This window comes from Galleria mellonella, unplaced genomic scaffold (genome assembly GCF_026898425.1).
Source record: "Galleria mellonella isolate WM207_F2 unplaced genomic scaffold, CSIRO_AGI_GalMel_v1 utg38, whole genome shotgun sequence".
Taxonomy (NCBI): Eukaryota; Metazoa; Arthropoda; class Insecta; order Lepidoptera; family Pyralidae; genus Galleria; species Galleria mellonella.
The window spans coordinates 8,733,289-8,759,383 of record NW_026442090.1 but is presented as its reverse complement, the minus strand read 5'-3'; the positions used below and the strand labels follow the sequence as shown (position 1 = coordinate 8,759,383).

Sequence of the window (26,095 nt, the reverse complement as noted above, 5' to 3'; positions counted from 1 at the left end):
ATATAAATAGTCGTAAGTGTGCATAAGACGAGCTTAACATTTAATCGCATTCCATGCGTTTTACAAATCAACCATAGGGCAATCTAAGAATTAAGCATGTATTCTATTTACAATTAAAATTAATAAGAGCACTAATATATTGAACTATTAAAAATAAATATATCAACTAATACTAAGTACGTACTTATTTATAATTATAATAATTTATGCGTTTACTATTAATGCTAATTATAAAGTAATAATTAAAAAATAATATAACGCCATTAAATTTAAAAGAAAATCGAACTTGCAAGCTCTCGGGCGGCCTTAATCCCACTCTGAACTGCAAAGCTGTGAAAACTACGAAGTGGCTCGTAAATCAACCTCCGCGTTTCATCGGACTCTCTAAATAATTTTACATATTTTGATCGTAATATTAATGACCGATTGCAGTCCGATGAGTAATGTGGTATTTCTAAGCAACGGTAGCTTTTCAATTACATTTGTAAGCATTTATCTTTTTTCATTTATGCGTATTTGAATTTTATATGTAATCTATTTATATATATTTATTTTGTTATTCTTGTTTAATCCTATTAAAATGTTAATGTACATTCGTATAGTATTTCAGAATTGGAAAGCACTTTGTAACCTAATATGTTCGACGAAATATGGGCATATCAAGCGTTTCTTTCATCAAAAAGGTAACCGTCGACAAATGCCTCTGACTACTTCTTTAGTGATTATAGACATGAGTAAATTTATACAATATAGAGTTAAACATAAATGGTGACACACAATTGCATATATGCAATTGTGTGTCACCATTACATAACAATATCGCTTCCCCCAAAAAACAATCGCGATTAATTTTTAATGGATTCATCACAACGTAGGTACCAACTGAGTTCTTCCTCATCTATCGATATAATTCTATTTCATTTTCATGAACTCATTAACAATACTATCGTGTTTGCTAATCTCTTGTATATCATATACATACATATACATTTATAAAATATGTATATGTTCACAATTTACATATTACATTTACAATACTAATAGGAACATTTAGTACATAATAAATTGCATAATAATTTTATGACACTAGCAACACCCGAAGGTGAGAACAACTTTATGATCTGGTCAGTATAGTACATCCTTTACGACAATATTTTTTATATGTACAATAAACGATAGAAAATAGATAAATAGAAACTCTTTATTGGTGCAATAAAGAGTTAATGAGTAAATAAATAAGATGTCGGAAGTTCACAAAAGAATAATCATGAACAATCTAATCTACTAATGCAAAACAAAATAACAGTTGAGCATAAAACAATTTGAAACATTGTCTGGTTATGGGGCACGTCATTTTTTGAGTTATCGTATTTCAGACGGTTCATCTTCAGATAACAACGTGCACAATTCTGATGGGCATTCGAGACATTCCGTGCGTGATTTTATTGACTTTTACTATGTCGGAACGGTATTCTTGCGATATTTCACGTTTCAAACAGCGAACATTCGGTGGCACCAATGTTGAGCACAGTTAGCAATTGTTATTACCGTGTCCATCTAGTCAGATCGATATTTCTTTGGACAGATCGATCTGAGATACGTACTCGTATTAGTACAATGCTAGATTAGAAGCGCGGGAAAGTTCCGTCTCTTTTAATTGAATACCGAATTGATTTTCGACCGATCCCGTTCAAATTGATTTCGAGGAATCTAACTAGCCATATAATACTGTTACACGCCTCACTTCAGTTTAATGCAATTAGATTTTTTGCATTACACGGCAACAACTGTGATAATGTGCCTACACAATAGGAAAAACAGGTGAGTCATATTTTCTGATAGTCGCATACGTCGGTGATGGAAAACATCATTAACAAATCATTTGAACCCCGAAGACGATAGTAAGTTCACTACTGCCACGTTGATTTTAAACATGTTCAACAAAAAGCCCATATTTCGTTGAGAGTAAAGAAAACAAAAATCTATTTACTGGATATCACATTTAAAATACTTTTCTGTATATTAATATCATAATAGCCGTGTGGTCCCGGCATAGAATGGGCCATCTCTTCCTTTCTCGTGGGTGTCGTAAGAGGCGACTAAGGGAATTTAACCTTTAAAGCTCTAACAATCTTAAAAACATTAGAAAAATCGCTTTTAGAAAATGAATTCCTATTTAATTTTCCAACTTAACAAAATAAAAAGGATTTGTGTCATTGCTCGTTTTAAAAAAACAAATTAATACGTCTTGGTAGATTCATAGTGCTTACTTTCCAAATGCTTGCTATACGAAGCTCCAAATACTACCTATTATCTGGCGCAAGCACGTCTCACGACGTTAGACTAGTATGGAAGGACAATAACAATAAATTAAATAATAGATACATTTGAAACCGCCAATAGTCATGAAAACTATTGGCGTGCTTGAAAATGGTCCGTCCAGCAATAATCTATTGAAAGACGTATGCGATCACTTTTACTGTTATCCAATTTGGAGCGCGGCGAGGTCGGTTTCCGCTTTTACACGGTTTGTGGCCAGCAGTTCGAGACACATTGTTATTAACCAAGAGCGTGTCATTGGAATGCCAGAACTGTGGAGGACGTATGGCAGACTGACACAAATCCAGCCGACCTTAACACAAATGAACCAGACTACTCCCTCCGGACCGCTTTACACAATATCATAAGTAGGAACTGTTTTCGGCGCTGTCGGTCAAGCAATCAGTATGTTTGAATAAATGTACTGATTACTTGACCTCCTTATCGTGGATATTCTTGACTATAATTAACAGAAATGGAAAAAAAAATATAGTTTTACTCCTAGCTAAGAAACATAAGAATTGGTATTTTTATATCCTAAATATTCTTATTTGAAAATCAAGTTATTAACATATTAATTTAAAATTTATTTTTCTCAAACATGCTTGGAAATGTGAGCATTATTTTGTCAAACTTCTTCGAGATAGATCAAAATTGCCGTACTGGCCAGATACATGCGGACAGCGGCCGGCAAAAGTTGTATGAAAATCCATATCAGTCGTGTTTTGCGGCCAGATAAATTACTATGTAAACTCATATCTGTCCTGTAATTTAAAAATGGAATGACCTTTTACTTCGAAACATGGCTACCAAGAAGGTAATTAATACAAGGTATTATTTAAATTTCGAACTGGCTTGCAAATAGAAAGCCGTTTATTGAAAAAAAAACAAAGGAACATTATGGCGCGTGAAAAATTATTATTGCTCGTTATTCGTCATTGAACTTAAAAAGTAAAATTATGTTTTTGATTTCCGCGCATTGCTTGAGAAAAGTACTATACAAGCCTTGGCCACAACTAGGCATTGATGGATTCACGTATGTGTGCCTCGGCCACGCCTCGGCCCACATTTGCACGTTCGTCCATCAATGCCTCAGTTGCTAGCCGCTGCAGTAATGTACTATATTTTATTGATATAAGACTTTAAGTAACCTTCACATACAACGGGAACAACTAATTCAAAAACTTGGACTAATATCATTTTCTTATTATACGTATATTTTTGCTTTATTTTATTGTAACTAGAAAATATTTCAGATAGTTGCAACGAATAGTGTCTAGGCAAATATAAGAATCTGCAAATTGATACAAATAAACAATCTATTCTAATCTATTATAAAAACTTATTCTATGATCATTTAACAATCAATGAACAGTATATGACACCTCAAACATTATTATAAGCCTATATTCGATCACTCTAATTGCCCCTTCTGCCCCCTGAATTAGTGAGTCTCCACGTCAATTCGATTTCTTATCTACATCATCTAGGTCAGGAGCATCGTGATCTGAGTTGGATACGACACGTTGATTTTTATTTTGTTCGTGATCAATCAGAGAATGACGAATCAGTCTTTAACTGGTATGAGTAGGTATTCGATATATAATGTGAAATTTAATTCAGTAGGTCGTTTAATCCACTAAATACAATTCATAGAGAAAATATATTGAAATAATCGATATTTTTTTATACGATTCTCTAAATCAAATGGCTCTGTGTAGAAAATTACTGCGTTGCTAACAATTTTTGCGAATTGTTCAGTGCTAAAATTCAGCAACTGGTATTAACCTGAATAATTCCTTTGAACATTCCCTATGATATATACGATAAAAAAAAAAACAAAGAAACGCAACGTCTCTACGCAATGCCAGTGATGATCGGCGTTGTATGCGGTAGAATGGAAAACGCTGATATTATGGTACTGCAGGTCAAAGATAAGAACAGTATTCTACGTGTGCCCGGATTTAAGCTTTATTTGTAAGCCACACACTTAACTTTTATGATGTTATTTTGGCTTTGTTCGGTATATATATAATACACTTTGCGTAAATCACATAGGGTGGGCTTATCTCTGGAAGAGATCTTTTCCAGTCAACTCAATACAGTAAGAAAACGTGTAGTTAGCAGGCAGCTAAAGTACACAGAATGTACAAACAACATAAATACTAATATAATATATAAGCTACAAATAAACTGTTAAATAAAATATGAATATATATTGTAATATTACATAAATACATAAATATAATACTACACTATAATAATAAATTTCAAAATAAATTAATAAACTACCTACATTAAAATTTTTGTTTAATGTTTTTAAGATATGACAGTTAAATATGAATAATGAAAAATAAAAAATGTATAAATCAAGGAAAAATACAGTCAGTAAATAAATAAACATAGTAAAGACTAGTATCAAAAGCAGTGCTCTTAAATTGAGTAGATACAGAAATTGGTGTTGTTTTTGCGGTGAACGCAAAGACCTTTGCTTATGTATTGATAAACGTTATTAAATATAGTAGGTGTAGGTATATTTATGATAATTACCCAAATTGAGATACTGAAGTCGATTCTAAGGTATCATAACCCACCCAAACTTAACTCTAAACATTCCACAAAATGTATTATTCTGGAAAAATAAAGTTAAACGTTTTAAAAAACTTAGAAGGAAATTAATTTCGTAAAATAAGTAAGTATTATATAAGAGTATATTACATTGTTGTACGGCTTGTGGGCAATAATTAACCAAAAGTATTTAGAAGATGATACCTGAATGAGGCTGCCTGGCAGTCTGGTTCCTCACGACACCATCCCTGACACTCATAGAGTGACAAGTTCCGCACAGTGTAGTACGCAGTGCCAGAGAAATCCACATCTGTCAATTTTTCGAAAGCGATCCGACCTGAAAAATAAAATAACCCGATAAAATGTTTACTCTTTTAAAACCATATTTTTTTAAACGAATTTTTTTAACAACATTAGAATTTATGTTTTTGTTATTTTCTGTACTACTTAGTACTCTACACAAATATGAAAGTACTCGTACAAGGCAGACTTAATTAATGCTAGGAGTATCCTCTTCCATAGAATATTTCATTTGAAAAATGTATTTATCATAGTAAGTTTTAATTAATATCGTTTGTATTTCGTTTTGTTTTACTTGCTTTACATTAGAGCTAGTTATGTCAAAAATATCCATATCTTAGAGATGATCCCTAATAATGTTTTTTTTTTCTACGTCAAAATTAGAATAAAAATTATCTAAAGTGTTCATCTTTCAATTAAATTCAATTTTACTGAATTTCTTTACAAACCTTCGCATTAATCATTTATTAGAACAATACAAAATATAATAATATGCAGGCGGCTCAGGACTTTTCCTTATGGCAGTCTATGGAGGAGGCCTATGTTCAAAAGTGAAGAGCTAATGGCTGAGATGATGATGATGAAAATATATTTTAGTTTATGTGTACAAATGGTATTTAACGTATAACAAATACGTACTAAGAACAAATGAGGACTGCAGTAGGACCAGCGCTATCCGCGCCAGCCGCAGTGCCTCTCCCCTCATACCGACACTCCGACCACCTGTAAACAAACGTAACAACATCAGTCTTCTTAAAATATAAACATAAAATACACTCTTTATATTTGTTTTATTTATAACTAAGTGGTGTTTTATCGATTAAAATATAACCAAAACGTAGGTACAAAAATTTGGTCAGTAGGTACAGACCTATTATAATTAAGTACAAATGTTATTTACAAGTACATTTATGATTTCTTTTAGATAATTAATGATTTTACTGAATTATATATAATAATTATATATTTTATTTTTTATTAACTTGATTTGCAATCTCATTTATGATTAAATTTTAACAGAAGCACGAATTAGGTTATACACCCACAACTATGAACAAAACCTACCCACGTACTAGGTAAATCTAATACCTTAAGTATCTATTGAAGGGCCGATGATTTATGTTTTATAAGAGATTAGAAATAAAGTATTTGATGATCTTGCATTATTGTACCAAGGTCTAAAAGTTAATGGATCCAAAATTGTAAATTAAAGAGAACACAGGAAAATATTCACATTTTGATAGTACAACGATGTATTACAACCGTACAATAATCCTGATAATTATAATAGTTTGTTATATATTGTGTACATAGGAGAATGTACTCTGAAGTAGGTATGTAAGCTTATCAGCGAATGTTAAATCACCTTATCTGCATCATAATAAACAGAACATAAATACGCAGTTGCATATGCAAAAAGGATATGAGCGTATTTCTCCTCTTTTGGGTTTCTGGTCTGGTAAATGATAAAATCGCCTACGATAAATTGTTGACAGCGCCCCGCCGCGGCGTCTAACAGATCTGGTATCTTACAAAGATAAAATAACACTACCCGATCAATCGTAGAAAGTTCAACAAAAAGTAGGAATACTTAATAACGGATATCGTTTGAAAAGAATCTTATACAAAAAGTCTTATTTAAAGAAAAATTTTAACTGAAGAGACATCAATAATGTTTTCATCAATTATATTAAAAGATTACTCAGAAACAGACTTTGTATAGTTTTCTCTATTAATCATAAAAAAATATTATACCATTAGATACATTATTCAAGAGAGTAATTCGGATATAAAGTGCTATAGAATATGTGCATCCAATTTTCATTCAAATCTATTGAGCCATTCGAGCGTGATTGAAAAACAAACATCTTTACAAACTTTCACATTTATAATAAATGCTAGTTGCTTCTCGTGACTTTGTCCGCGTGATATTACGTTGAATGGTACCCTACGTTTTAATGCAAGATCTACAGTAATAATAAGTGTAGAATAGATCGAATAAACATAATACAATTAACACACAGTTTAAACCAGTTATTTCTTAATTTTTTTTTTTACAACACAGGGGAAAAACGAGCATGTGGCTCATCTGATGGTAGGTGACTACCGCCGCCCATGATCACCCACAACACCAACAGCATTGCAGGTATGTTGCCGGCCTTTTAAAAAGGAATATGCTCTTTTCTTGAAGGTTATGATGTTGTATTGGTTCGGAAATACTGCTGCTGGAAGTCAATTCCAAAGAGTAGTTGTGCGTGGAAAAAATTGCCTTGAAAACGCACGATAAAAGACCGCCGCTCGTCCAGATGGTTGGTATGAAACTTTGTTATAATATATTGGTATATTAATATAAATATAAATAATCATTATTTGTTGTTATTAATAAATATTATATATTGAGATATATAAAAAAAATGTTCTTTAGATTAATTTAGTCGATGCATGCAAGTATAAATAAATACAACTACTACTTTTACTGCAATGCAACTACATGCTCTCAATTCTCCGCTCAAACTTTTAAAAACTGTTGTGTACTCCAAGTTATAAAATACTTTATGTTTTAATAACATTAGTAAGTACTAATTTATTGACTATAACAAACTCAATCACGGAAATAAAAACCAAAATTGATTGCGAAATAATAATAACAATAAACTTGATAGCATAGACCCTTGACTTTAATGTCTTAGACAATTGATGTATATACATAACGAATAACGCCTTACTGTACTTATACAATTGTATCGTTGTGTTTGTAAATTGCCTTGCTTATTTCCTATATTGTATAATGCAAATAAAGTATACTCATTCATTCATTCATTTAAATAATAACAATGTTACTCTGGCGACATACAATTACCAAGTATATAATCCCATCTCAACTTCATGGATTGCAATTTGAGTGTCGAATGCAGGTCAACACTAGCGCATCGCAAACCACGATAGCTAATAGGAAAGTCAGTGACACGAATTTTCATTTACTTTTTTGCATTGCGATATCGCTTTCACTCGAATCTTTTTATCAAATGGAATGAATGATCATTTGTAAACGTGAAAGTACGCGGTTTTGTATATATCGTGTTGGTATTTAATTCTCTTTACGATACATCAACAAATGAAACGTAAATATTGAATGTATCAAAAAGTTTCCTTTCAATCAATTCTTACCCTGGCTCCGCTGGTATTTAAATGAAGTATGACTTCTTACAAAGACTGTATTTTATATCTGTAATTGTAGCAATAAAAAACGGAAAGTCGTGTAGTTCAATACCGCTATATTACAAAATCAGGTTGCTTTCTCAAAAGTCACCATAGCTTTAAAAATAACATACTTTTAAATCCGGTCGATCCATTACAGCTCTTTAAACGTAAATTGTCCAAAATCTTTTTGCAGAGTTAATATTATTTATTAAACCGTTCCATTTCCCTAAAATGTAAATGAACTGTTTCACAGTGCATTCTCACGAGTACGAGTATACAGAGATACCGTTTTGAGATGAGAAGAGCAATCGTAATCTATTATACATCGTGAGTTTTAAAATCCACCGGAAGAGGGGATTTTTACGGTACTGGTTTTTTAACAAACCACAAGATGCAGCGGTCTTGTGGTGACGACAATTTAAAGATATTTTAGGCCTTCCAATTTTTTTTTATCATTTAGGTATAATCTATACCTAAATTTCAAATCTGTTTTAGGCAACTTAGAATGATTAACAAGCCAACGACCCCATGATGGAAAGTGATAATTGTCGCCTATAGACAAGAATAGTACTGTGAAAATAATGTCGCCCATAGTTATTATTATATACATAATTCATATATTCTAAAATTTAAAAAAATAATTGGTGATATAAATATTATAATGATATTACATATATCTCATTAAACTATATTACATATACGTATATATATGTATACATACGATTACTTAATGAGATACAGACAAGTGCATTTAGTTATAGTAAATTAGAAAGAAAAATAATAATAAGTACAAATTCATGAACTAAAACTCTCAATAAATCCATAGATATTTTAGGAAGGCATTGTCTAATCTACCACTTTCTTCTTCTTTACAGAAATCAGTAACACAAGAAACATTTAAGTTTTAACAATCAAAACAATGTGAATTCCCGGTGTGGAATTATAAAACAATCTAATGATTTTAAAGTAAAATGAGCTGACATCACACGCCACTGTATTAGCATTCGCTGACATTTCCAAGCATTTCATTGCATGGCTTGATATGCTAAAACATGGCGAGTGTGAAACAGTTACTTCGCTTTAACTCCATTTTAGCGATGCCTTACCCGAGATATGCTGCCAGCGGAACCTTTGCTCCGATTTTGGTTAATCTTATAGCCCTTTGTTTCTTATGCTGCTATTGTCAAGTGTGAGACAATAAATTCACACCTAGATAACTATCCAATCGAATAAAATAAAAAACCATGAACACTCAAAATGTTGTAAATTAAGAATAAGGAGCACAATTATCGGGATTGAATTTTGGGAATATTTGTTAAAATAGATATACAAATATAAATACTTAAAAAAAATATATGTAATACACAATTTTCTTTACTGTTTATATTATCGTCATCATATCAGCCGTTAACTGTCCACTGTTGCCTTCCACTTGAGGGTTTTGCTAATAATTATCACACTCGGCAGGCGGGTTGATTGCTGTTTATATACACAAAACAATTCATTTTAAATATGTAGATATAAATAAAATATAAGCATATTAAACTATTTTTAATTAATTATGCATCTACTTCCTTATTAAATCATAACTATCTGAAGCTTTACACCACGAAATTTTGATGACAAACAATATCATAAGGTGGTACTATAGATGGTAATATAGATACTATAGTCATTACGATGATCAATACTTGTTCTAATCAAATAATCCTGTAGCTTTAAGTTGGTTTAATTTGTCTCGATGCGTTCTATTGGTTGCACGTTGTAATAAGAATGTGAATCATAAAATCCTTCAGTGCTTAGTAATACGTTCCACGCAATTACAGTCCATTAGATTTATGTTAACGAATCCTGTTCAAAGATTTTTAATACCATGGTTTTTTTTATACCATAAAAAATTAGTTTTAATGAAAATGGTATCTTTTATGGCTCAAGTTCACAGAATGTTAAATATCATATTAAGAATCCATTATCGGTCAAGTTATCATATCCAAGAAAAAAACAAGAGTAATGCGAACTCTAAAACTTGCTTACAAATATGAAACGAGTAATGAAAATGAATGCAGTAAGAAATTCTATCTGCTTATCCCATACCAGACGTAAAGATTTCCTCCAAATTCTAATATCATAATATTATTATAAATATTGGAGTGTCTAAAACTGTTTGGATACTTGTTGCTAAAAGACGTTTTAATGATAAAATGTTTTAAATTAATGAAAATTGATTTTAATTAATAAGGCTGTAAGACTACTGTAATTTTGCTGTTAGTAAAATCTTACCTGACGAGATGAACACCGTAAGTTATCTTCGTAGGCCCGTTACACATAAACGGGACATGCCAATTGCGAGTTACAGCGTAAAACGTAAAGAGCAACAATTATTACGCGTGACAATATTCATATGTCACGTAATCATTATAACTGTTATAACATGGAGAACGCGTGCGCGGGCGCAACCACCGTGTACACTCGTAAATTGCCCAATTTAACAGTGAATTTGTATAAGATTCAAGTAAACATCTACCACTGTTCACGGATAACTCATAATTAAAATATATGCAGCATTCTTCAATGGTACATTAAACTACATTTTTACCTATGACAAAATAATTAGAGGTTCTATGCTTATTATTATTGTTTTTTTCCGATACATTAAAGTTCAAGTCAACCACAGCAGATAGAATCTTCAATTTTAACATTAAAACTATCTGATATGCACAAAAATAAATAATAATTAAGAAAATTCTTGAATAGACAATTTGTATAAAAGTCAGTAAAATTATTTTAACGCCTCACTGCAAACCCGGAGAGAAATAAAAAGGTTAAGTCACTTTCAACCAGTATAGGTAGGTACCTAATCGACTATCTGTATTCTTTTTTAAAATGTTTCTTCACCCTTGACAGAAGCTTTAAAGCAATTATTACGAGATATGTGCCGTTTCAGCGTACACAAAAAAAGTATTAGTAATTGGTAACTAATATTTGTGTAATTACGTACACTTTAGATATTGTAGTGTAACAGTACTAAAGACCATTGTACTGAAACAAATTCAGTATTAAATTAGTTTCGTTCGCACCCTACAGCAAAACCGCTTCAGCTATCGCAGCCGAACTTTAGGTACTAATTACTGAGAGGTTAAAAAATTATTTACCTTAATCGGTTCCCTAACCAATTTTTTCAATGAGCACATCGCCATTTCTCTCTAACGATCTATTATATTATATAACGTAGTGTTCCCGTAATCTCTACATCTCATGAATGCTTGGCTACTTAATTTACTGCCTTTGATTTTTCTTTATTAATAGAGTCATTTTCTGTCAAGATATTTGATCGTAAAAGATAGGTATGCGGTACAGTATAATTGAAGACAGTGGTACTGTCTCTCTTACAAATATCTAATTATTCGAATATAAACATCGGTACTATAAAGAACAGATATAACTATAAACTACTTGAAACCGTTATAATTGCATAGTTCTATAATATCTAGAGTGCAATCAATAATTATCTTGCAATCGACCATGATGGGTAGGTATGTACGATTTTCATTGCTCACACAATAGCTGTTTCTTCCCATGCCGCCAATGGATTAATACCCAAGTCCCAATATTATCGGACCTCTCTGCAATTATTCACGTACAATACAATTACCCACAATTCATTTCCTGTTAACCACAATAATAAAATAGGGTTGCTAATGTCATGTGAAAGGTTGATTACTATTAAGTCTAACAACAAATAAAAAATCATTAATTACTCTGTAATCAGTTATGTTCGAACACGAGTAAGTTTCATTTAAATTTGAATTTATAAAACAAATTAAATTTCAATTCTATGTATCGAGTTCTTAAGCCGAATAATTCACAAATCGTTTATTACGGTGTTTAAGGGAAACCATTTAGAGTACGATTTTGTTTAAGCTTATTTATAGTTACTATGCGAGATTATTGGAACATAAAAGCTACATCAATAAATTTAATATTTATTATCACTTGCTCCATTCTCATATAATATATACTCCAAATCTACAAAAAAAAAAATAAAAGGATATTTAATTTTATATATAGAAAGGCGGTCATAAGTTGCATTATATGTCACTTTGTTGTTCATGTGTATAACCGACGATTGCCAAGTTGCATAAAAAACGACTACATGAGAAAGTGGTAAAACATTCAAGCATATACTTATTCATGCTATAATTAATTCAAAAACTTTATATTAAGTAATTACGGTTTAAAAAATAGGCACACAAAAATTTTCAATATAATTAGGATTAAAATTATTCCTTAATTATTTTTTATCATTCCAATGTTCGCAGCTTTAGAATGAAAATAAAACATTCTACCACAATAAATCAATAAATAAAAAAGAAAAAGTTTAATCCTTCTTTAGGAAAATATTTCTTAATTAACGACGATGATGGAGTGTTAGACATGAACAGTCCTAAAGTTCAGGATAATTGGCTTAGTAGCACCATACGCATCTGAATAAGTATTCAACTCGCTGCGATAATTGATAATGAAAATGATTAGGGCAGACTTGAACTTTGTCAATAGAGTTACTACTCATTAATTTCTGTAATAATTTATAATTATTTATATAAGAGATGTGGAATTATAATAAATAGTTTTATGTACATATATATACAAATGTCACGTCATGATCGTGAGTATTATCTACGAGTATCAGCACATACTCACTAAGATGACATCTTAAGCAGAAATTTTATTTGAAGAATTTATCTATAATCTTTTTACAAAAGGAATTTCAGTTTTAGTTTTTAAGATTAAAGATTGTTCAGAGCAAATGGTCAAACTGGAGGCTAAGAAATCTTGGCCACACACACCTTTTATGGAATTCCATGAAATTCTAAAGAAGGCACTTAAGTGAGATGCTACGACAAAACACATAAGTACGTGCATAATGGTAAAATGTTTTAATGGCGTCAAAAAACTAGTCTACCCAGAGATAAATTGTAGGAAAGGCATTATAAAGACGTCATTTATTATATTATCGTAACTAAACAAAACGTAATACTTACACCATTTCATATCGTAGGCATCAAGATCTTTGATGTTTCCCGCGAGGCCAAAGGCACATCATGCGCACGTGATTCCCGCCTACCTTTGGAATAATAACCGCATAAATAATATCTCCTCTCTGTCTTACAATCTGAACTACATGTATAAAATATCTATTCAATTATTTTATATTTTCATTTATTATATTTGATCTATATAAACCGTTACTTAGACTGCAGTCTGGAAGATAGAGCGTAATCAATTCCTTTTTTAATCTAATCGCACTTTATCTTAAATAACAAGCCGTAGCCAATGTTTTGCAAAGTTGAAATCTAACTTAATTTATTATATCTATGCAAATCGTTACATAGACTGTAGTCTGGAAGATACAGTGGATAAATAAATTCCTTTAGCTATCTGAAGTCACTTTATCTTTACTAACAAACAGTAGCAACAGATTACAGAGCTAAAGTTAAAATTTATTTAATTTAAATCCTTAATTGAAACCTGGAGTAGAAAATTTAAACCCCAATGACTACTAGAAAAACATGTATGCAATTACGCAGTGAAGCATTTTAAACAACACAAACCTAACTTAGGTATACGCTGTATTCGTTGCTATTCGAACAACGCACTCCACAACCGAATACATTTGTAATGTTCAAATTGGACAGTTTAAATCGGTATGACACAAGTAGCAATAACGTCATAGTCACAATGAGCCGAACTTGACCGCGCGATAACGGTACTGCGCCGACGCGCACCGAGACGCGAGACAATGCGTGTGAGCAAGCCGACAGGTTGCTCGCCTGACCCAATTATCTGTTCCAACTGGGCCATCTGTTTTCGAATGCGTGTGAATTTTCACTCTACTTTCACGTGGATTGCTCCTTATGTAGGATATTAAATGCAAACAATCCTTTTACGATGTCATTTAATATAACAATTTAACAGTGTACTTTACAGTTCCGTGTATTAATATGTAGAACAAGCTCTCTGTTTAAATAAAAGAGGGACTTGAGATTCGATTATAACACTTATCTACCAATAATTTACAACAACAATAATAATTATGTCAATAACATTGGACAGTTTTAGTTAAAAAAATTCCGCTTGTAACTGAAAAAGTCTAAAAATACATAACTTATCGCAAAACTGTAAATGTTAATTTATATATTTCTAACTATAATTGATAATAATTAAATTAAATAATCGAATAGCTGTTTAAGATATAAACGACGGGTTATTTTCAACTATGGAATTTTAACAAAGATCTTTTTCACAGAAACAAACAAAACTGAACTTACTATAATAATTAACGGAATCGAAATAGCTTATACTTTCATCTCCTTAAATTATAATATATTTTGTTATCTACTTAATGCATAATTTAATAATTTCTTTAATTTTGTAATGTAGACAATGTAATCAATTTATAGATAAAAAATCCCTTGCATGTTATACTATCATTACATATCATAATGTCAGTAATATCATGATTTCTAAAAATAAAATTAATGAAATTCATGATAGATTTTCCATCTTGATAATCACAGAGAGTCGGCTATCGATGCTTCAATGATTTCTTTTTTAATAGTTAATCTGCGTGTAACCTCCTTTACAACAAAGAAGGTGTTCTATTATACTTTTACCACACAATATATAATAATAATAGTTGGCCATGTGTATAACAAAGTAGGTAGGTAATACTTTTATATATATATACTATGTACGTAGTATCTCAAATAAATTACTAGTACACTTAAAAATATATAATAATTATGACAAATTCATTATCATTATATTATTAAAATTTCAAAAATTCAAAAAATTGTTAAATACCTTTCAATATTTTTTTCAGATATTTCTGGGCCAATTTGCTCGATTTATTTTTTAACAATTGTTATGCATAAGAAAATACATTCCTTAACTTCTAGTAGAAATAGAGTAATTTTATTTATTACATGTCTATACGATTATTACATTTTATTAAAATGTTATGCTAACAGTACACATTCTTTATAAGATCATCGATATCTAATTTATATTATAATGTAAAACTTATCTAAATCTTGTTCTATAAAAATATTTTCTCAAACAGGTTCAACGAAACGTACGCTTGAGACATTATTAGGGAGACATTAAAAACTATTTACTACCTTTTCCTTTCCCCACTACTCACTTGCCAGTTTTTGATAACATAAATCTCCAATAATTAAAGATATAACCGTGTTGCGTTCCCTTTAAAGGTTTTACTTTAAATAAAGTATCGTCGGCATATGTGGAGAACTAAATAACTCAATTTATGCAGTTTTAAAAAATTTCAATTTTATATATCTTTTTTTAAGTTTTTGTAAATTAACAATTAATATAAATATACTGTTGAAAAAAAATCAATATTAGGGATATTGATTTTTTTCAGTCAGCGATATATGTCGACCACTGTATTGAACGACAGTATATTTATATTATTATATTAGGTATTTACATAATAAGTATTGACAACTAATTTACGTAACTTTACTTTTCATATGCTCACATTACGCCGGTCATATTATAATCCAATTTGTTATCGATATATTTAATAAAAATTATTCGTGAAAAATTTTAATTGAATTTAATATTTTAGATGTCCACCAAATAATATTTTTATAATCCTGATAATTGCAGTCTATAAACGTGTCTGAAATAATAATGAACCTCATCTCCCTTTTATTTATAAAAGTACCTTATAGTTAAATTATCTTCCCAGTTATTAATTATTAGCTCTTACCCGCGACTTCATCGTGTGACCGGGATATGTTTACTGACCGGGATAAAAAGAAGCCTACATCCTTTTTCGTCTTATATACTGTGTGTATAGAATTTCATAATAATTGATTAATCCTTAAGGGTAGTCTCTTAAGGTAAAGAACAAACTTATATTCATACTTATAATATTAGTAAGGATAAATGAAAACAGAAGTAATAAATCACAATTATTTCGAAAGTACAAAAAATTTCATTATTCTATTCTATACTGAATTATATATAAAATAAAGAAATCTTAAATAACAGCATTGGAATGCGAAATGTGGTCTTGTTGACTGTACGCTGTAGCTGTCTCGCGAGAACACACTGCTCTATCAGGTAGATACGATTTATAGGTATCTGGTAGTTTTTGCCCTTTGAAATAAATTTTACACTAGTAGGAGTATAGTCTAGGCAAACGACTCAGCCTGACTTTACTCTAGTAATATCGTTCCTAAGCTACATAATAAGAACGATGTGTATATGGAAATTGCGTGCGCTATCTTGTAACATACCTACTTGGTTTTAAGACTTACTTACCTAACTTATACATACCTGAAAGAATATTTTGACTAACTTTGTAATTTATTTCAAATACTACGATATTTTTGCATAAAAATGCTGGAAATAATGGATAGGATAACAACAAGCATCAGTCACACCAAACTAAACCTGTCGAGTAAAAAAAATCTATCGACTAAATGTTACGTAAAATATGAACAGTCTGAAATGTACTATATCATTTAAGAAACTTGACTAACTCTTTGATTATTCGTGTCTATATGTTACTAATATAAAACTCAGAAATTATATTATGTATAAACTAAATACCATGAAATAATCTTAAAGCCTTAATCAAGTCAATCAGTCTACTCGATCCTTAATAAGATTCTTACGTACCAATAACCATGTCATACAAATTTACATATTTTAACCATAACAATGTTTTGTCAGCCTCGAGTTGTAAAGATTGCTGTTTTATTTTCTTCACCAATAAAAATCTACTAGAAAAAAACTCTACGACAAAATAACATCAATTTTATTTTATTTCTGTCTCCAATACTAACAAATCGTACATAAACATTCCGTCTAGTGGGCCTGTGGCTTGTTGCAAAAAGTAATAAATGCACGTTGTGGACAGGCGCCGCCTGTTGCCAGGCCGGTTGAAATAAACAAGCAGATACAGGCTGATACTGAAATGAGCCGTTTAGAAACTATTCAAAGAAACAACAATTATTGACACATATGTCCAATGAAGACATATACACCTGCGTATCACGTTTGACAAGTGCAGGGAAATTATTCATAGTACCTACATAGTTACTGTCTAGCCTCGAGCAAGAGCTATAAACAACACAGGATAAAAAATAACATCAATGATTAATAATTAGGATCCGAATAGAAGCCTACATTACCGTATCTTTTCACAATCAATTTATTAATTCAGGGGCTATATAAAAAGTGTTGAACTATGAATCCTTAAAATTATCAATGTAAAAATGATTTTGAATAAAATAACTTAAAAGTACTAATAGATTTTTTTTCTTAAATTAATTGTATATTGATATAAAGTTACATACTTAATCTTCTATTGGAAACAACTCCTATTTAAATTATTCACAAAGGGCTTGTATAAAATTAACATAATCAACTTTTATTCGGATACCACGCTACGAATTTTGATATTAGTTTCATTGTTATTTAGATATTATGTTATGGACGGCTCGTATAATATATTATATTATGTACTATACAACATTTTATAATGTATACTACATTCTCACTTAACTTTTGTATAATTAAATAATCTCAAACATAATCTCAAAATATTCTCTCTAATTGTACCCGGGCATAGCCGGAGCGGTCTGTTAGTAAAATATATTTAAAAAAACAACAAATATAAGGATATTTTATATAATACACACTACAATTTAATAATATAATCTTTCATTAAACTTATTACTGCGAATAGATATAACATAAAAACACTTCGGCACGACAAAAGAAATATAAAGAGTAATGAACAGAAGCAGATAGCGTTATGTGGTATGTGCCTACTGCAGAGGCAAAAAAATGCCTAAGCGTAATAATAATACTTGTAGTCAACTTACAAACCAATCTCGCCACTGGGCATGTAAAACGTGATAGATAATTGGTACTTCTCTTTTATAAAATGCCACTAGCATGGCTATAAATTATGTCTATTAATACTTAATATCTTTTAACAACTTATCACTATAAATTATTTCCCCACGGGCGTCAATTCTATTCATTGCAGTTAAGTAATATATAAAAACCACTTTACTACCAACGCCCTTAATGAAAAAAATGCAATTTGTAATTAATTTTATTCATTTCGCCAAACATGAATGACTATTTAGTTATGAAATCATCTAATCATGATTTTTATGATGATTGAAAATGTTTAATTAAAAAGTCTGACGGTGATTAAATTCAAATATTTAGATTTTGCATATAAAAAGAAAATAATATAAATTTATTGTTAATTTCATATTTTAATAACCAAGGTTTATCTTGGGAAAATTGCTATTTTATTTGAAAATTACAGTAACAGTTCAACCGACGATATCTGTCTTATCTGCCGACTTAAGCACTTTTATTTAGCATTATTATAACAAACTTGAGGTTAATTGTACTTACTACAAACAATATCATAACATTACACAATTATAATTAATGTAATAGAGCTACTGCTTTCCCAGATCATTAAGCCTGGGAATAATAATAATTATGTGAGCATGTTAGCTCATTACCCTATCATCATTACTTTTTTATGCAACTGGGAATGGCAAACAAGCTGATGTATGGGATATTTGATGAAAACTAACTATTATCGCCTACAACCACATCAATCACATTTACTGTGAATAACGAAACACTTGGAAAACTGCCATCTAAAGCAACGAACACACTTTAAATGACTTATTAAAAGTACATGTAAACTGCGTACTAATATTGCGTTTATCCCAATAAATGAGATAAGACAAAAGTTGTAAACACAAACAAATTATTATTTTATTAGATAATGTTACAAATGTTTCTGCCATTTGAAAATTTTAATGGTAAGTCGTAAAAAGTCACTTTCTTATTGTCTAATAGCAACATTGACCGCGATTTTGCCAATGCCAATTATGATATTTGCCATTATATCTATTATATTACATGGCAATTTCACTCTAAACAGTACACAAGTTGTGGAATTGTGGAAATTTCACCAACCTCCGGCAGTGAACGTTGCCAGCATTGGCTGTCACTCGACCAATTGACTCATAACATCTCAATAGCCACCTGCTTATACGTAATCATACATATAACTTTATCTGTACTTGACTTAAACAGGTTAAAGATAATATTAAATGTCACTATACATTAATCAATTAATTCCGGAAGTGTTAATAAAGGCGTCGAACATGTAAACTCAAATTTTAATGTCATCAAAAAGATTAAGTGGATGGAAAGTAATAAAATGTATGTGATGTGATGTATTAGTTTTGCCAACATCCTCAGATTTCTTTATAAATGAAACCGTCTGTCTACAAGTTGATAATATATATATGGGATAGCGTGTACAATATCTCATACACGCTTGAGTATACTATCAAGTAGAATAAACGACCATTAAAACTTTTAAGTTAATTAAATTAATAATTAATAATGTAAATACATAGTAATTTTAATATTTGTAATAATATAATATTGACAGACATGTAGAATTTGCACAAAGTAGCCTTAGAAATGATCATTATACATACTAAAAAGGCAATATTCTATAATATTAACCTCGATCTGTCTTTCAGTTGTTGGGAACACGGCAATAACAAAAAACATACATTCGCCGTATACATTTTGTAAAGAAAGTGATTATTTTTTGCTTCACATCAAAGCAACATCTATACGGATGATTAAAAACTAAAATCAAAATCAATTCAGTTTTAAAATAGACGTACCGTCCATTTACAACTTTCACTTTAAAGTACTACACATCGATTTTCTTTTCTGTCGATCATAACAACAAAAGAATCACCTGTGCGAATTTAATATCGATAAATCATGCGATCAATTGAATAATGCTCGCAGCCCAGCTTATGACTCTACACATTCAAACAAAGACTACTATAAATCATGCAACCTCATAAAACGTCCTTCACTTCATTGTAAATGGACTAAGGCTTATTGTACTGTCAAAATAATATATAAAATCATAATTAACTGGATCCATCTATCTATTTGTGAAACTATAAACCCACTTTTAATATCAGTAAATAGTTTCTCAATATCTTGGTGGTACAGTTTCTGTATAAATTGATGAAATATTTCTCCTTTAAATTTTTTTTATTAAATATTTTAAGACGTATAATTTTATACAATTGATAGTACAATAAATCCATCTGCTAATTTATCTAGATATATGATGATCACGATAAAGTTATACATGAACTTTATTGGGATATGTCAGTGAATTTACAAGGCACAGAAAAATAACACCTGAGTCGTCAGGAATTGCAACGCATGCGGGGTATCATGGACGAAACAGCATACTTTGTTATGTCCATGGTGTCATGTTTATAAGCGACGGTTACCACTTTCCGTCAAGTAACCTGTCAGCTTGTTTGCCATTCTAAGTAGCATAAAAAAATTTTGCCCCTTAGAATTCCACTATAAACATTTTGAAAATTTTATCATAATCTAAATTTATGTAATTTTTATGTTACTTCTAAGTAAAAAAAATCACGAAGTTAATATATTGCTGTGTGTAAATTATCAGTATCACTTTAACCCATCCACATCCTGTCCCATCGTCTACTGCTGGACTTTGTATCCCCTTAGGATCTTCCTGGTATAGAAAAGGTTTACTTGCTTATCAGTATTATGAAAATCAATTTACCTGTCTCGAGATAATATTCGGTTTTGACCTCAGGAACCCAATCCTGTAACAAAATAAAATTAGTACTCAGTTAAATAAGATCAAAATTTCTATTAAACGCAATATAATTTAATCAAGACACTAGAACACGCGCGCGACTATCAAATCTGTCAATTGAAATTCTATTACTTTCATTACGTGATATGACAGATCAATTGTCACAGACTGCTCACAAACATTTTCGCAAAATAGAGACACAGTTATATTCAATTTTATCAACAATAAGAAAATATTAGAATGCACTAAATTCGTAATACCGCATGGTGTACCGTTAAAAGTGGTCAGTAACTATTTTCCATCTACGCCAAGATACGATTCGTAATTGTGAAACATCTTATTGACCAGTTATCTGTGTTCTGTACACTAGTAAGTACGATTTTTATTTATCCATTAACCGGAACTTTGGGTGGTACCTAATTAGTGCAAATATAGACACAACTTTCTACTTGTTCCAAATTAAACTGTCAGTATACAAAACTAATATGCAAAATAGATATTAAATAAATCGACCGTAAACGCCCATCTCGTAGTTCGCACATTTAAGATATTAAAATAATTTAATACCATGTCATAAGTCTGCTCTGACAAATGACATGCATATATTTTTAACACTCTATTTATTACAATCAAGTAAGTCTGACGTAGTATGTACGCACGGATCATAATTTAGAAATTGAATGGCGAATTATGTCAGTAAGTATCTTCGTGCACTTCATTACATGCACCAGTGATTTCTGTCATTCTATTAGGATTTATTCAGTCGTATTGCCATTAAAGAATCAAAAAGACAGTGGCAATTAATTGTAATAAATGCAGTAAAACTGACTAATAATATCCTTATAAATAACTTATTCTATTACCACTGATTTACTTTATGACCAATTAGAAATATTTAAAAACTGAATTTTGGCATTTAGATTTCTTAAAGGATGCAGACGTATTACCGCATTCTATTTGAATTCTTATATATGAAAAATATGATAATTCATACCATATAGGTATATTCAAATAAAGAAAGTTTTAATATAATTATTAACATAACTATAATATTCAAAGATTTTACCTCTTATTTTGACATTTTTATAAAAGTCAATAATATCTATACACCGAAATTATATAGTAGTTCAATATATTCAAACACATTAAATATACAAATGTTCTTTATTAAGACCTGTCCTGTGAAAATATGTAGATAGTAACACCGTAACGGAATTCGAATAATTGCCACTTTACATGGATTGGGGCAAATCATGATATTTTTTGCATATCGTTAAGTTATTTGTCACGAACTGTAAAATTAGTCACACCTGCTTAAGCCACTTTAAAAAATAAAAGCATCGATGAATGTCAATGTAAATAGATTTATGTACATGTGTTATTTTACTTGATACATTTAATCTTTATATTATCTAAATCGTCCCGCCAGAACGTATTAAAACTTTGGATTTATTATACATACTTCGCCTTACTTTACTTTTTTTCATAAATCAAATTAAAGACTGATACAGTGAGATTTGAAGAGGAATTTTACATTTAAATTCTTTATTTTATTTAGTACTATCTTTATAGTTTTACATCATAAGTAACAATCATGATGTCTATCTTCCAATCATACCATAAAAAAATAAATCAAACTTTATTATTTTTAATCTACTTCAAACAAAAGAGGAGTTTCTCAATTCTATTTTTTAAAGACATGTATAGACTTATTTTATTATGTTATATCATTATGACACTGAATTGTCCGTTTACCTAAACACATTTGCATGCACAGGCCAGCCAAGTTCAATTACGGTGCAAGATAAAAGGACTAAGCTTCGTAAATAAACTTCGACAAGGCACCAATAATAATTTTCTTTAGGTTAGAAAATGGCGCTAAAGTAGGAACAATATCGCCCTAGGCGTTCGTGCATCCGACGAGCGAACTAACAAAACGGAAAAATGGAGTTAGTTTCGCATTGAAATGGTTCCTATCGCCTTTCGGTGCGGTCGCTTCCCCCTTATCCGCAGCTGATCGCGAGACAATGTGGTGGTAGGTGGGGGGTGAGAGGCGCGCGGGACGAAGCCGGGGGCGCAAGCGCATGACCGCGCAGGGCGCAATGACCTTGCGCGCACATTCCGCCCGCTCTTCCGAAGGCTCTTGCGGCCCTACTCTCCCTAGCCTAGTCTATTACTTAAGCACTTTAATAGGAAGCATATTTTATAATATCTGTGTATGATATAGGAGAAGAAAAGTAATTCTAATTAATTTTATAGAGTTGTGGGACTATATATTTATATATATATATATATATATATATATATATATATATATATATATATATATATATATATATATATATATATATATATATATATATATAAAGCATAAGTCACAATGTTTTATAGATTCTATTAATTATTTCGATAACTAATTTTTCTGTCTGAAATTCTTTGCAATCTTTGCTATAAATAACGATTTATATCAATTACATGTAGCGTGGCGTATTCAATTTTAGCAATGTTAAATTGTACCTTATGATAGAAATAGAAATAATTATACTCGTGTTAAATGTCTTTTAATGCCGATTTCATTACATTGATAATCAAAATCTTTTCAATCAAATATTAAAATCATAAATAAGAAAGTCATATTCAAAAGTAGTAAACAGATCTATAGGTATATATACTATTTCACAAGACTATCGAATAAAAGAGGACAAATGTGTATGTAAAGTTAAACAGAGGCGTTCCCAAATGCTGCCCCAGAACTAGGTTAATAACCTTTGAGAACTTACAAGAACCGACAAAATAAAACAAACAAGCTGGGTAAACAAAGAAATAGAATTAACATCGACAACATTTGATCCAATTTATGCAATACACGTAAATAATCTTATTAAATATGTACCATCTTTAATAAATAAATCAAATAAATGTCTTACTACGTAGATCAATAGACAGTAGGTAAATTGAAAGAGAAATAGTTTTTGCACTGAATACTTGGCACGTTCCTTCCAAGAGGTTACAAACAATTGGCAATAAAATAAATACGTCCATACAATCGAAGGCCTCAATGGAAGATATGGCGGTTTAGAAAGGACTATAGCGACCCCAAACAATTTCACTTAGATGCAATAAAATAATGCTTTCATTTCCAATTCAAAGGCCTAATTTTGTACTCAAATAGGCCTTATCCTAGATTAAGATATTATTAATATTACAATTGTAACTTATTTCAACTGCAGTTATGTTTTACTGAATAAATTTCATTTAATTTCTTAGAATAATTTTTATCTTAATTCACGCGTGCAAAACCGCCGGTCGCAGTAAGAAGTCTATACAACGGTATACTTTCAATTTAAATCAAAAACGTATAAAAATAATGAACAAAAGAACACCAACTGAGTCAGTGTGAAACAATTAAGTAAGACTCCGCACCCAAATAGGGAAATAACGGAATTCAGACCAAATAATCGGAAAAGCAAGAGCCAACGTCACAGAAACCGTTCGGAATGGCTCGGATTGGCATAAAACCCACGCCCAGAACGAAATGTGTACAAAGCGTAACATAAACATACGTAATGGGTCTGTGTATTGTACAGTCACGTGTAATAATATGTGAACACACATATATCATTAGTCATGTACGCGCTACTAGCTGTTTCCCGCAACTATGCTCAAGTGATTTATAATAAAAAGTGTCTAGTTTATAGACTATCAGTGTATTTTAAATTGCTTTTAAGTCTGTCTAGCTGAAAGCTGTCTGTCTGTAAAGCTTGATTAAAAAATTATGCAGTAACCAAGTTCAATATGAGACTAAAACTAAAAAATCTAATTATATTAATTGTAGCTTTTTACTATGGCTTTCCTAGTACTGAACTATTCCCGTGCCAATTTCAGAAAGATATTCCTTTCTTAAAAATGTATTGTACCAAATTTACATTTTTAACCACTATAAACATTCTTCCATCACCCCAGTTACGAACTCACTCTAATAGTGACAACACTTATTTTAGAGAAATAAAACACACACCCTTCAAAGAACTAGATACATCCCCCCTTACATATCACACTTCTTCCTTCGTCTTCTTTTCTACTTATTTTGGCAATTTAATCACTCTCATCCTTTAACGAAATTATAAAACTCAGTTGACAATGTATAACTAAATTATTATTAAAAAATACTTATAGTTTAAATTGTACATTGAGTGCTTAATCAAGCCAATTATTTTAAATGATTTTATAAATTAAAAATAGCTCATGGTAGATCGCTGTTTCTAGTATTCTAACAAATAGGCACCATGGAATTACATTAATGCATTTGCCCGAAGCTTCGTTCTCGTGGGTACTATTCAATCCCTTATTGTATCATTACACCGTGCCATAATGATATGAATAACGTGGGCAGTTAGCTATTTTCATTGTAAAAATGTTATTGCAAGAGGCGCCGACCAACAAATAGAAATAGAATTATATTTTTTAATAGATATTCTTAATACCGGTTCTTCGTATAATGTCCGACATATTTCTTTTATGGCAAGAGTATAATCGAACATATTCGACTTTATAGAACATGTTATCCTATTTTAATTATTAGGTAAAATAAAAAAAAATGCTTATGATTGAATTTTGACATATAATACTAACATTAGGAATATAGAAAATATTCTTAGTCTATAACTAAAAAACTTACAATAACAAACACAAATTTAAATAAAGATACACGACGGTAACGAAAACTAATATTATCACTAAAGATCATTGACAGAAATCCTAACTTTTTCAAAAATACCCTTTTTTTATAAACTTTTTTGACATAAATTTCATTTAGGAATGTTACATGAAAATTTGACAATAGTTCAAATTTCCCCAAGCACTGTCTTTAATAGATGCTATTTTAAGATTAAGAATGATAGGTATTGAACATGCAGGTGCGATATTTATTTTCATTAATAATGGATACAATAC

General features: G+C 30.5%; 1 protein-coding gene across 1 annotated transcript in view; it reads right to left on the bottom strand.

Annotated features, from left to right (window-relative positions):
* Window positions 1–26,095, bottom strand: part of LOC113522753 (uncharacterized) — a 71,827-nt gene that overhangs the window by 27,344 nt on the left and 18,388 nt on the right. The window contains exons 2-4 of the mRNA XM_052897861.1: window positions 21,107–21,149; window positions 5,827–5,910; window positions 5,092–5,224 (exon numbers count right to left, since the gene is read on the bottom strand). Of these exons, the coding sequence (XP_052753821.1) occupies window positions 5,092–5,224; window positions 5,827–5,893 (200 nt within the window). The 5' untranslated portion in view covers window positions 5,894–5,910; window positions 21,107–21,149. The remainder of the gene's footprint in view (window positions 1–5,091; window positions 5,225–5,826; window positions 5,911–21,106; window positions 21,150–26,095) is intronic.